Source organism: Cydia fagiglandana, chromosome 18, assembly GCF_963556715.1.
Source record: "Cydia fagiglandana chromosome 18, ilCydFagi1.1, whole genome shotgun sequence".
NCBI lineage: Eukaryota > Metazoa > Arthropoda > Insecta > Lepidoptera > Tortricidae > Cydia > Cydia fagiglandana.
The window spans coordinates 718,330-731,012 of record NC_085949.1 but is presented as its reverse complement, the minus strand read 5'-3'; the positions used below and the strand labels follow the sequence as shown (position 1 = coordinate 731,012).

The following is a 12,683-nucleotide window of genomic DNA, read 5'->3' as shown; positions in this document are numbered from 1 at the left end:
ATATATACATACTGTTAGCTTTTGCACCCGGCTTTACTTACATGAACCCGATAAAACATTAATTTATCGGGTAGGTAATTCGAACTACGAATCTATAAGCGCTCTGAATTCTATCCGCGTATTACCCGATTAAGGCGATACAAGAAGGTTTTTGCAAAAGAAATTTGTTTAGCCACTATATACATGGTGTTTTTTAATGATCTGCAATATTTTATAAAGTGAATAGGTATAGAAGCCCAGATCAGCCAAAATGTAGGAAACAGCCCTACATTCCCTACAACAAGAGACGTACGAGGCACGCTGTACGTACGAGGCTTCGGCGCCCTCATACGAAAAGAGTTGGGCGCAGCCCGACGTACGCGTTCCAATTCCGGGCGCCTTTGGCACCCTCATACTGAGAGTCGCTCAGCTACGCTCGCTGTATGCGTTCCAAAGCCGGGCGCCGAAGGCGCCCTCATACTAAAAGAGTCGGGCGCAGCCCGACGTACGAGGCTCGCTGTACGCGTTCCAAAGCCGGGCGCCTTCGGCGCCCTCACACTAAAAGAGTCGGGCGTAGCCCGACGTACGCGTTCCAAAGCCGGGCGCCGAAGGCGCCCTCATTCTAAAAGAGTCGGGCGCAGCCCGACGTACGAGGCTCGCTGTACGCGTTCCAAAGCCGGGCGCCATCGGCGCCCTCATACTAAAAGAGTCGGGCGTAGCCCGACGTACGCGTTCCAAAGCCGGGCGCCTTCGGCGCCCTCATACTAAAAGAGTCGGGCGTAGCCCGATATATGCGGCTCTCTGCATGCATTTCTGTACTGCGGACGCCCTCGCAAAAGTAATATCAAGTGACTTCAAATAGTTAGTAACGAAATCATGACCCCAAAATTAATTAAATAAAAAATAAGTTCAAAAACTAAAACCCGACTACTGCAAATCGCGCTCTAAAAAGTATGAAACAAGATAGAATTCTTATCTAAAAATTATCGAACAGGGAATATTATAAATGTTACCATTTTTTCAATAAAAAAATACAACGTAATATAATTTACAATTTTTTATATATATGTATTTACAGAGATTCAGAGGATAGCCGTGGTCGTATGCCACTTTACCTTAAAGTTTATAATCGTGGCATACGACCACGGCTATTGTAACTAGACGCACTAGCTGATCTAGTTAACATAAATAATGATTGACACAGCTGATCAATCGATCTATATTATTTTCATAAACTTTAAAACCTCAATTATTATATACAAATGTTAATTAAAATAAATACTTGTAAGTAACTATAATATATGCATTCAGTAAATTAATTTTAAATAACAGCAAAACATTCTCACGAGAAATTCGAAACAACAAACAAAAACTTAACTGAGTCAAGTTTGTAGTGGGCCATTAATCAGAAAAACTGATTCGCTGAATCCAAAGAGAATGGAATGTGTATAGAGAATTACTGTCGGTGAATTTTGTAGTCACGAAGATTATGCTGCCATCTGTTGACGCAGTATTGAAACTAAAGATGAAAATGTATAAAAATATCAATAAAACATATATATTTACATATAGACATAAATGATTTTTATTAATTTTGGAACGCCATGTGTTTTGATCCATGTTTTTTACATTGATGTGCATTAGAATTGTTGAATATCAAGAGAGTGGCGCCATCTGTTAGAGAGTGGCTTTGTCTTGATTTCCGAGGCAAGGGGTTTCTTTTGACTTTGCTTGTCTTATGGGATTCACATCTCTTTGCTAAAACTACTCAAGATTGGAACTCGAGTTTAAAGGAAATAAATAACAAAGTTTTTATTTTGAAGTGCGCCTAACGCGTCAAATGCGTCAAACGCGTTTCGTTAATGTCTTTTATGGTTATAAATACCCCCACGCCAAGCTGGGAACGGTTGATTCTATTTTTGTCCGTCGGATTGTCACGATCTCTGGCTCGCCCGTAGACGTTAAAACAAAGGTGTTATTTTTACGGTTGAATGTTTGACATTACGTAGCTACTATGCTGCTTTTTGTCAGACTGTTCAATTGCTAGTTCAGTGTAAATACTTACGTGTGTTTTGGTGTTTTTGTGTTTTAGAGCCAGATTAGTGTCTGATTGCACGGTCAATCAACCGAAAACGCCTAACCTAGCGGTGATAAGCAGGCTTTTCCGGGAATCCAGTAGAGTGTTAGGTCCAGGTCGCGAGAGGGGCCTGGCGTCAACCTTTTTACCTACACAGGTGACGATTATACCTCTTACGTTATCTTCAAGGTCTGACAGAGGGATGTGAGGATCTCACGTGTGGATCATTAAGAGTAATCTTTACTCACTGAAATCTGTTGGTAATTGAAGAAGCGTGGTCTTGTTATATATATTTATATATTCACATTTTATATTTGGAATAGGGCGCCTTATTCGTCAGTACCCTTGGCTACGGCCTATACTGCGGAGGGAGGCAAATTACACAGACACTAGGGTTTGCAATACCTCGGTTTTGTCGGCCGAACGTTTACAGCTTAAATTAGGGTCCCTCTCACACACTTTCCCCCCCCCCCTGTAATACTAGAGGTTCGCTTCTAGTCTTACACATTAGAATAGGTGAAATTGGGGTAGAGTTAGGGTAGAGTCATTATTTGGGTGTTAGGGTTAATTATTATTTCTTTCTTTATTATTATTTATTCTTTCACATGTATTTTGGTTACATACAGTGTTAAAATCATTAGAGTGTTAATTGTTTTAAAATACAGAATAAATTAAAGTCTAGTTTTAGTAGCATATGGATGGGTTACTGAGGCTCGTATATTAAATATGATTTAAAGGTAATACATTTTTATATTTGGTGAGATAGGGGAACAAAGTTATTTGAGGACATACTAAATAATTTTGTTATAGGGAGCTAGTGACAGGCAAAGCAGTTCACTAGTGACAATTTGAGCTTTTCTATATTGGGTATCTAAGGGTTAAAAAGTCATGTTTATTAGACGATCGCTTCAGTATTCCATACATTTATAGTATATTCAGATAAGTTTCTTGGCGTTTCTTCTTGTCTGAAAATAGGTTCCGAAACGCAGATAAAAGTAAATATTACATAGTGTTTAGGAATACCTATTAAAAACAAAACAAAATAAAATAGGTATTATTTAGTTTAGAGACCCGACTTCATCCGAGGCGTGACAGTAGATAAAGTATGTTTGTACGTATTAATTTTTGCAACATTTACATATACATATTTTCCTTTAGCTAGCTAGATTAGCGAATGGATATAAAAGGAAAATATAATTACAAACAACAAGGGCTTACACTACTGTTCATGGTAACTGGTCACGGTAGGGCTCGGTAGAAGATAAATTCTAAAAAATATAATTTATTATTTAATTTTTTTCATATGATAGTGTTATAATATAGAAATACAGTAGAAATATTTACAATTACATAGGGTATTTTAGGGGTAGTATTTTAAATCCAAATCTAATCAGTCTGCACATAAAAGACGAAGGGTATTAAGGTTCACAACGTATTAATTTCACTAGACGATCACATGGCCAAATTTATTTATTTTTATTTATTTATAATTAATTCTGGATGAGTTTTATTAAAGTAGATTAGCTAATATTGGGTTAAGGTACACTATCCTCTGAATCTGTGTAAATACATATATAAAAAAAATAGTAAATAAAAAATAAGTTCAAAAACTAAAACCCGACTACTGCAAATCGCGCTCTAAAAAGTATGAAACAAGATAGAATTCTTATCTAAAAATTATCGAACAGGGAATATTATAAAAGTCACCATTTTTTCAATAAAAAATACAACGTAATATAATTTACTATTTTTTTATATATTTACAGAGATTCAGAGGATCGCCGTGGTCGTATGCCACGATTATAGACTTTAAGGTAAAGTGGCATACGACCACGGCTATCCTCTGAATCTCTGTAAATACATATATAAAAAAAATAGTAAATTATATTACGTTGTATTTTTTTATTGAAAAAATGGTAACTTTTATAATATTCCCTGTTCGATAATTTTAGATAAGAATTCTATCTTGTTTCATACTTTTTAGAGCGCGATTTGCAGTAGTCGGGTTTTAGTTTTTGAACTTATTTTTTATTACTTGTAGCACCCGAGTTACATTCTGATGTAATTTTTCATTTCCATTTGTCTTGGCAGCTTTTGCTTTGTGGATGGCTAGCAGCAATAATAAATATTAAACAGTGTCGACCTCAGACAATCTAATAATGTACCGATGCAGTGGATAATATGTTCCATCGTATTTTCACCGAAACTTTGTTATTTCAGTCAGTCTCGGTAAAGTACTGAACTAGCGTGACAAATACGAACGTTTCCGAGAAAATACAATGGAAAATAAATTATACACTGCATCTGTATCCCTCTGCAGGCTTATTTGCCTGACGAACACACTGACGCTTCTGTCTCTAATTTAAATTTAGCAGACGTACCATCACCCACACTGTAACTGTACACTTTACATCGGAGGACCTTAGGCCTTTATAGTAAGGTCCACCGATGTACAGTCAGTGGGTCCGATTAGGATTTTGAAACAGACATCTATTAGACATCTTTTAGACATCACCAAGATACGATAACGATATGTTTAAGTTCTAACCTGTCAAATTTGACATTTGTGCGATTCTGGAGATACTCTTGAACGATTTCCACAGGATATGACTTAGAGATCCAATTAACATCTAATAGATATCTTACTCTATCTAACGTAAAAGTGACATTGGTTGCCCGAATTGCGCTGCAAAAGAGAACTAGTTGATATCTAAACTATAACGTATCTAGAATGGATCCAGTACGTGTCGTCTCTTGTGAATATCTTGAAGTTCGAATACGGCAGAGGGTTGCTGTTTGTACCTACCCGCCAAAGAGAGGAATGTTTTATTGAATGGATTCTGAGAACTCTCGATGTAGCAGCTAATCACGCTTTTGTACATAAAGGTACCGTTCAGGTTCAGACTACATCAGCGTTACTGCTGCATTGTGGCGCAAAAATGCCGACAGAAAAAAATCCGAACAGTGCTTTGGACATTTGCGGCAGCAATGCAATCGGCAATATTGCCGCGCGACAATGCCGACTGCATTGCTGGCAAAAATATCACAATTCCGATCAGTATCATCGATTTTGACATTTGAGACAGCAGTAAGCGGTCCCAAGCATCTTTGACGTTAAAAATAACTCCGTTAAAGTTTTAGCTCGATAAACCAGTGATGTGTAGTACCATTTTAAATATATGGTCCATGCCACATGTCAACTAGAATTTGAAAATGTGAAACGATCAATTATAACAACCTCGTAAAAGCCTCATCAATCATACAATAAGCATCTAATAATTAAAACCATCTCACTGTCAAATTTCCATTTCTAAATAGATTACCAGAAATCGATGCCAAAATAATTAAATAAACAAGACACCCTGAGAATCCACGCAATTGTCGCAATAGCTACGCAAATACATAAAGTAGTATCTCCATAACATTATAACAGACATACAGCTTTTTAGTTTACAAGGGCAAGTAGTGATAAGCCTAGGACTCGGGAGTGGGTATGAATAATTAATTTGCCTCAATCTAGAGGATAATAGTTTATAGTCTAAGAGTCTACGGAAATAGGTTTGCAATTCATAGAGCAACGAAATCCCTATAGTTAGTGTGCCATACTATCATTATTAATTAATCCGGGCGCCTGGCAGCTGTTCAGCGGTGGGTGTGACAGTGATTGGGCAACAAAGGGGTTATACAATCAAATTGAAGGTGTGCAATTTATAGAGCTCTGGGTTTGGTATGATATAATAGCTTATTATGTATTGAATTCAAATATAACAATTCCGGGCGAGCGAGGGAAAAGCATTGAGGGAAAAGTAGTGCCAGGTGACGCCCAAGATGCGCGAAAAAGTGTCGATTCATCTCATTTACTGGTTGATACAGCTCTCTGTCTATGAAACCTGGGCGTATATGCTGGATTAGCAGAAAATCTTGAAGTTTCGCGGTTTTATTTGGATGCGGATTATAAGTTGATGTAAGATTATAATTCAATTCAATTTAATCATTTATTTCAGACAGAAGCCCATTTTTTATGATATATTTATAACCAGATTACTAGCGAACCATGGAGTGATAGAAAAAAATGGCTCTTTAAAAATATTTTATTGAACCTGCATCAGTTCTATCTGTAGAGGAGGGCTTTCACCAGTGTGTGGCAATGTACGGCAGAAGCATTTTTATATTAATGCACTTACTGATTCATTTGGTTTAGACGCGAATAATTTATCTTGAAGTACGTCACATTAGATCATAGACTAGGAATCCTTAGTTTAGAGGAATTATTTCATGCAACCGATGATGCAAAAATGCGGGGGTGCGCGGCACGAGGTGAGCGAAGTCCCGTGCCGTCATTGGTCCGTTCAAAGACACGGACGTCACACAAAGACACTTTTGACTCGAACATGGAGTAAAATTACCGTATGCGTGGCAGAGGGGGTAGCGCGACTATGCTAAGTCTGGAGGATGTTTTGTCTGTGCATTAGATGTAGTCCATAATTATTTTATCATATTTTCACAGAAACGTACGAAACGTGTCTTGCTATTTCAGTCAGTATCGGTACAAAAAGTACTGAGGTTGACTGAAATAGCATGAGTGCATGACAAATATTACGAATGTTTCCGAGAAAATACGATGGAAATCAATTATGAAACTACATTTCTAGTTTTTCTTTTTTCTCTTCCGGGCTATTCTTTGAGGAGCTTTGAAAGGAGCTCAACAGCTGCTTTCAAGAGAATATACCGTTCCAGCTACTTAAAGAAAATAATCCTTCGCAAAGAGGATTTACACTTACAGGAAAATTTCAATGTAACATTTGATTGAATTATAAAATACTGACCGTATTTAGCTTGAAACGAAACAATATGATGGATTTCTCGCTAAAAACCCGTAATAAAATACTTTTTTTTTTATACTTCGTCGTCTAGTACCCACAACACAAGCCTTATTGAGCTTACTGTGGGACTAGGTAGATCTGTGTAAAATTGTCCTATAATATTTATTCTATTATTTATTTATTTTATTATGTACTCTAACTCAGTAGCGGAAGGTGCTAGCCCTAAAATACGGTGTTGCATGAACAAGAGATTTCCTTTGGCAGGATTGGTCCTTAGGACCCAAGGATGGATCTAAGCTGTGGAGCCACCGAGATTTTTGATGGAAATTTTTATGGGGCTCTCAACTTGATCTTGATATCTATGTCATTTAAGCTACTAGGCCAAGTTTGGTATCGTTTTTGTATAAATCGGGGATGCCGAATTTATTTATAATATTATCAAAATGACACCATTCCGAAGTAGAAACACATAAAATATTAAAAAAATAGTTTTTTTTAAATTCCGCTTCACGCCTAAACCGCTAGACCAATTTAGTTAAAATTTGGTACAGAGATAGTTCGAGTCCCAGGGAATAACATAGCATACTTTTAATCTCAAAAATCATCCCTAAAGGGTGTGAAAAGGGAGGTGGAAATTTGTATGGGGATCCAATAACCGCTGAACCGATTTAGATAAAATTTGGTATAGATATAGTTTGAGTCCTGGGAAAGAACATAGGATATTTTTTATTAAAAAAATGTCTCAATAGTGAAAAGGAAGGTGTAAGATTGTATGGAGAATCAATAACGGCTGAACCGATTTAGATGAAATCTATGTCTACATCATTGATTTCGTTGAAAATGATACTAAACTTGACATAGAATCTACACTTAAAAAATATTAACCTCAGACGTCACCGACCGATCTGGTTGGCTCCACGTCTTAAATATATTTTAGGAACACAAAGATTAATTCTGCCAAAGGAGATCTCTTATTCTGTGAACGCCGTGGTTGACCTTTTTATGGCCTGAGCTCACTCCACTACAGTACATTAGTGTAACAAAAAGAAATACATGAGCCATGCTTTTGTCTCGTCGGCCAAATCTACTTAGCGCCACTTGCACCATCCCACTAACCCAGGGTTAAGCGGTTAAACCGTTAACCCAGTGTCAAATTGCACAGGTAACCATGGTAACTCCAGGTTTAACCGGTTAACCCGGGATAGTGGGATGGTGCAAGTGGGCCGTAGTGCTTAATTTAAGATTGTATTTTGTTATTTTATTTTATTTTTGTGTTTGTAATTTTATATGTTTTGTAGTTCGCAGTGCTTCTGCTGAAATACTGTCATAGTGTAACGAATTGTATAGGTACCTAATTTAAAAAAAATACTTCATCATCATCATCATCATCATCTCAGCCATAAGACATCCACTGCTGAACATAGGCCTCCCCCTTATAGGCAAATAATAATACATGCTATAAATAGTGTTTAGTTTTGAGTCTTTAAATACATAATATATGTAAATAAGTCTCTAAGGTATTTGTAATGTGTTTGTAATTTGTAAAACTATAAATAAATATATTTACTCTTCATTGTAATCCGTGGTTAATCCTTGTAGTAAGTAATCAATAATGTATGAATTCAAATTGCCCCCAGTAATCCGTCTATTGAAAGCTTTTAAAATTTTCAATTTGGAGATAAAACATTTAGTTTGATTAATGGATTATTTGTTGTACTCGTACCTATGTAAATCATATAAATACAAATCATCACTTTCACCATTTCTGATCCAAAATCAGCCTTATGTCTTGGAATTAAGATTGAAATTACAGAGAGAAAAACGAAATGATACGACTTTTTAAAAGTGACGCGTGTTGGAAATAAAATAACAATGTACCAAAATAATTCATCGTATTGACGCGTTTCCAAATCTACCTTGAAATGTTTGTATTAATTGGGTGTTTTCAACGCCCCTGGCAATCACTGAGTGCATTGCTTTTACCCGACGGGATTAATACTTTTGGAAAGTATTATATATCTTCATTAATAACTGGCCGGAAAATAATCAATAACGGGAGTCGTGGAAATCAAGGAGAGAGGCCTTTGCGCAGCACACTATAACGGGTTATTAAAAAAATTTGGCAATTCAATTATGTGGCAAGTAAATTTTTTTTGCAATAATTCAATATTTCGACGACTGAACTCATATCGATCATCTATTTACTAACCGGTCAATTCAAACGTACACCACAGAATAATATACGTAAATGGTACTACCATGGACATAATAGGTACAGAAGACTCACACTCTAACAAAACGCGTTTGTTACGATCAGGACAGATATGGCCGCTAGGTGGCGACAGCGCCACGCGCGGCTTATGGATAGCTACCAAAATTGGTGTGGAACGGATGTACTTTTAGCTACCTGTAGCAAAGCGACGAAATCGCGGAGTGAGTCACGCCTGCGTACACCGACATCAGAAAGATAACAAAATGATGTAATTTAGTTATCGTGCATTTCGCTCGTACCTGTCTGTCAGTACATGTAATAGTGCGAGCGAGACGCACAATATCTAAATGATATTTGTATACGTACGTAGCTCAGACACTGTTAGAAAGGAAGAGCCTAACTCATTTCCCTAAGCTTCTGTTAGCTTAAGTTACCATCAATGTAATGACCGTGGAGCATTTGGAGGGTCTGCCATCTTGTAACCTAAAACCATATGTGCACATGTAAACATTACCAAAAGCAGTGCTGCCATCTACCGTTCTCGCAGGCACGTTTCCTTGTGCATAGTAGGTGTTGCCATCTTGTGGGCTACATCGGAAGCATAAACCATTTACGCCTCGCGCCAAAAATCTGACGGCTTCTATGCTACCGACTATAGTTCATGCACGCCACATATAAGTGACAGCAAGGTGTCCCCTTGGATAATAATTATGAGCACTAGGACGTTTCCTAAATGGCGAAACCTATCCTGTAGATTTCAAGTTAGATATTTAACCTGAAAGTTGTAGTCATGAATCATGTAGCACATGTTAGAGCGTTTGCACCGTGTGCAAACACAGGAACTACTCTGCAAACACTAGGAACTACTCTGCAAAAGGCGCACCCGACTCACAGGCTAATTCGAAAGTGCAACTGATATCAAAACGATAATATATATTTTGATGCATATTGGAATCATATCAGCAAGTTGTAATTAATATTCATAGAAACTCCGAGATTCAAAAACCGGCCAAGTGCGAGGCGACTATGGAGTGCAGTGGAGGTTCTTGAAAAAAAAAAAGATATAGGTATCGTTTTTAAAGGGTTGGCAACGCGCATTTTATCTCCTCGAGATACGACCCCAGTATCTTGTGGTTAAACAGGCGATTGAAATGATTAATCGCCCTAAGTAGACGCGGATTAAACTGACGAATGAATAGAAATGTTCACAAGCGGTAAGATGCCTATAAAGAGAGAAACGAATTATTAGTCTTAGAAATATTCAACGAATTCCAAGCAAGCTGGCTGCGGTATCTACCTATTTACCAGGCTAGCTGTGCGTTTCTTTGTCGCCGTTGTAATCACGGGCTAAAAGCCAGGGCATCTGTGGCCATTATTTACTAGTTATTATGTCGGTAGGGTGCTGACCTGCAGCGAGTGGCCACACTTGCTGCAAAAATTGGCTGCGTCAGTCACCTGAGAGCGCACCTGCGATGCTCTCAGCAGTAGATCTCAGTCGCTGTCGCCGAAAACTGCTAGGAGATGATGATGTCGACCTAAGTATACAAAAGAGGTGATGATCGAAAGCGCTAAGGTTATTTATCTACTGAGAGGCACTCACGTTTTTCACCCCCCTCTTGATCTGGCGTCCGCCCTTCCACCACGTCAGCACAGCCTCGGGCCTCGATCCCGTGGTGTGGCACTCCACCTCCTGAGGCCGGTCCGCGCGAAGCTGGCCACTCTTGTTCAAAATGGCCACCGTGAGGGGACGCACTGGAACCAACTGGTGTGGTTAGGATGGAATAGTGCTTAAGTTTACTTTTTATATAGGTACTTTTTAGCATTAGAAAAAGGCTCACGATCTTGACGTGTCTTTTTATTGAAATGCGCTTTTAAAACATAGTAATTATTACTTATGAAACCAAAAGAATGTTATTGAGCATATGCTGTAATTATTATATAGTTGCTGTGACATATTTCTCAATAACGAGACCCGTCCAAATTGCGGAGTCTTTTCTAATGCTATAAAAGGTATAGTTAGGTTCACCGCGTATATGTATATATTTGTATAAGTATGTGCTTCAAATCTTGTAACTTATGCACCTAAATGTGAACCGATGTACAAGAAAAACGACGAATTTTAATCAAAAACGTTGTGTTCTGACTTCCGGATAACAGTTCTAATTAATTTTTTTGATAAAAGGAAAACGGAGCGAATACCGAAACCTTTTTTTTAATTGGTTTAAAAATAAAACTTTTGGTAGAATTTTGGTAGTGGAAATTGGGACTACAATTTTTCTCTCTCCCGTGTGAGCTAATCGGTCCGGTCCGTTTTATAGTTGCACCTTTCAAGAGGATAACGGACTGACAATAACGACGTGACAAACCTTTTTTTCACAACTTCCCAAAAAAGGGTAAAAGGCAATATAATCAGGGTTTATGTTTGTACGTAGGTATGTATGTAAGTATGTGAGTTTCTTTATTTTAAAAAATTATGTATTTATATCATTTTAAAGTCATCATCGGCACAAAGTAGACGCTATCATAGAGAAATAACTTAGCTACTCTAAGCCTACTCCAAACATAGCTTTCCTTACTTAACAATATGTAATAAGTTGCGTGGGAGATGCGGTTAAACTTATTATTAACAAGTATTAAACTTGCTTGTAATTGAAAGTTCGAATCTTATCACAAATAAGCTCGCTTACAACTTATTAAAAATGGGGCTTTATCTATATGTGGAATGAAAACGCTTACTTTTTCTACGGCTATATTAAAGTGTGCTTTCCTTGAACGTTTTTGCCATTAAAGCGTAATAAACGTCAGAATAATTTTCTCATATGTTTGCAGCACATTAACCGTCGACAGCGCTTCAGAAGATAGTGCCAGTATAAAGCTGAATTGTTTGCTGAATGACCCTGCCTGCACGGCAAACACGCTGTTTAAATAGGACGGGATTACCAGTACTTTGACTTGGGTTTAGCTACAGTGCTATATAAATTGTAGAAATTTATTGAGGGCGCCACTGAGCTTAAACATACACATGATACTCACATCCTGCTGCATAAGTACGTCTATTATGGTAACATTCCATTTCTAACCGCAGCTGCACTACCGGTACTGAACGCGTCGCTGTCATTGTCAATTTCCATAGTAAAATGAACAGTAATGCAGCTGTCGTTGGAAATGGACTGTCCTGTCACCTTTACGTATGTTGCTTGATATTTGACGTTTGCCGTTGACATATACACCTAACGGATATTTTCATCTAACCTCAAAACTTTACGATAAACAAATTAGACAAAGCGCTGCTCCATACAAATACAGTCCCCATTTTCCTCTCTTAACATTATGGATATTATTTTCAACAAATACACGAAATCATCCCTCCATCAAAAACCCCGATGCAAGGTGGCGGTACTGATGCTCGACGCGGTTCCAGTACGTGTCATCTTGAAACTTAAGTGATTGTCATTGTCAATATAGGTGACAGCAGGGTGTAATATATAGGGCATAGCATGTCGAGCACTAGTACTTAGGGCATACTGAAAATTCCCGGACTGGCCACTCAGAAAAAATAAGTCTTCTTATATCAGGATCCAGAAACTTTCAG

General features: G+C 37.8%; 1 protein-coding gene across 1 annotated transcript in view; it reads right to left on the bottom strand.

The window, feature by feature from the left end:
• The window catches only part of LOC134673571 (nephrin-like), a 220,784-nt gene that overhangs the window by 35,219 nt on the left and 172,882 nt on the right, over positions 1 to 12,683 (bottom strand). The window contains exon 6 of the mRNA XM_063531569.1: positions 10,692 to 10,843. Within this exon, the coding sequence (XP_063387639.1) occupies positions 10,692 to 10,843 (152 nt within the window). The remainder of the gene's footprint in view (positions 1 to 10,691; positions 10,844 to 12,683) is intronic.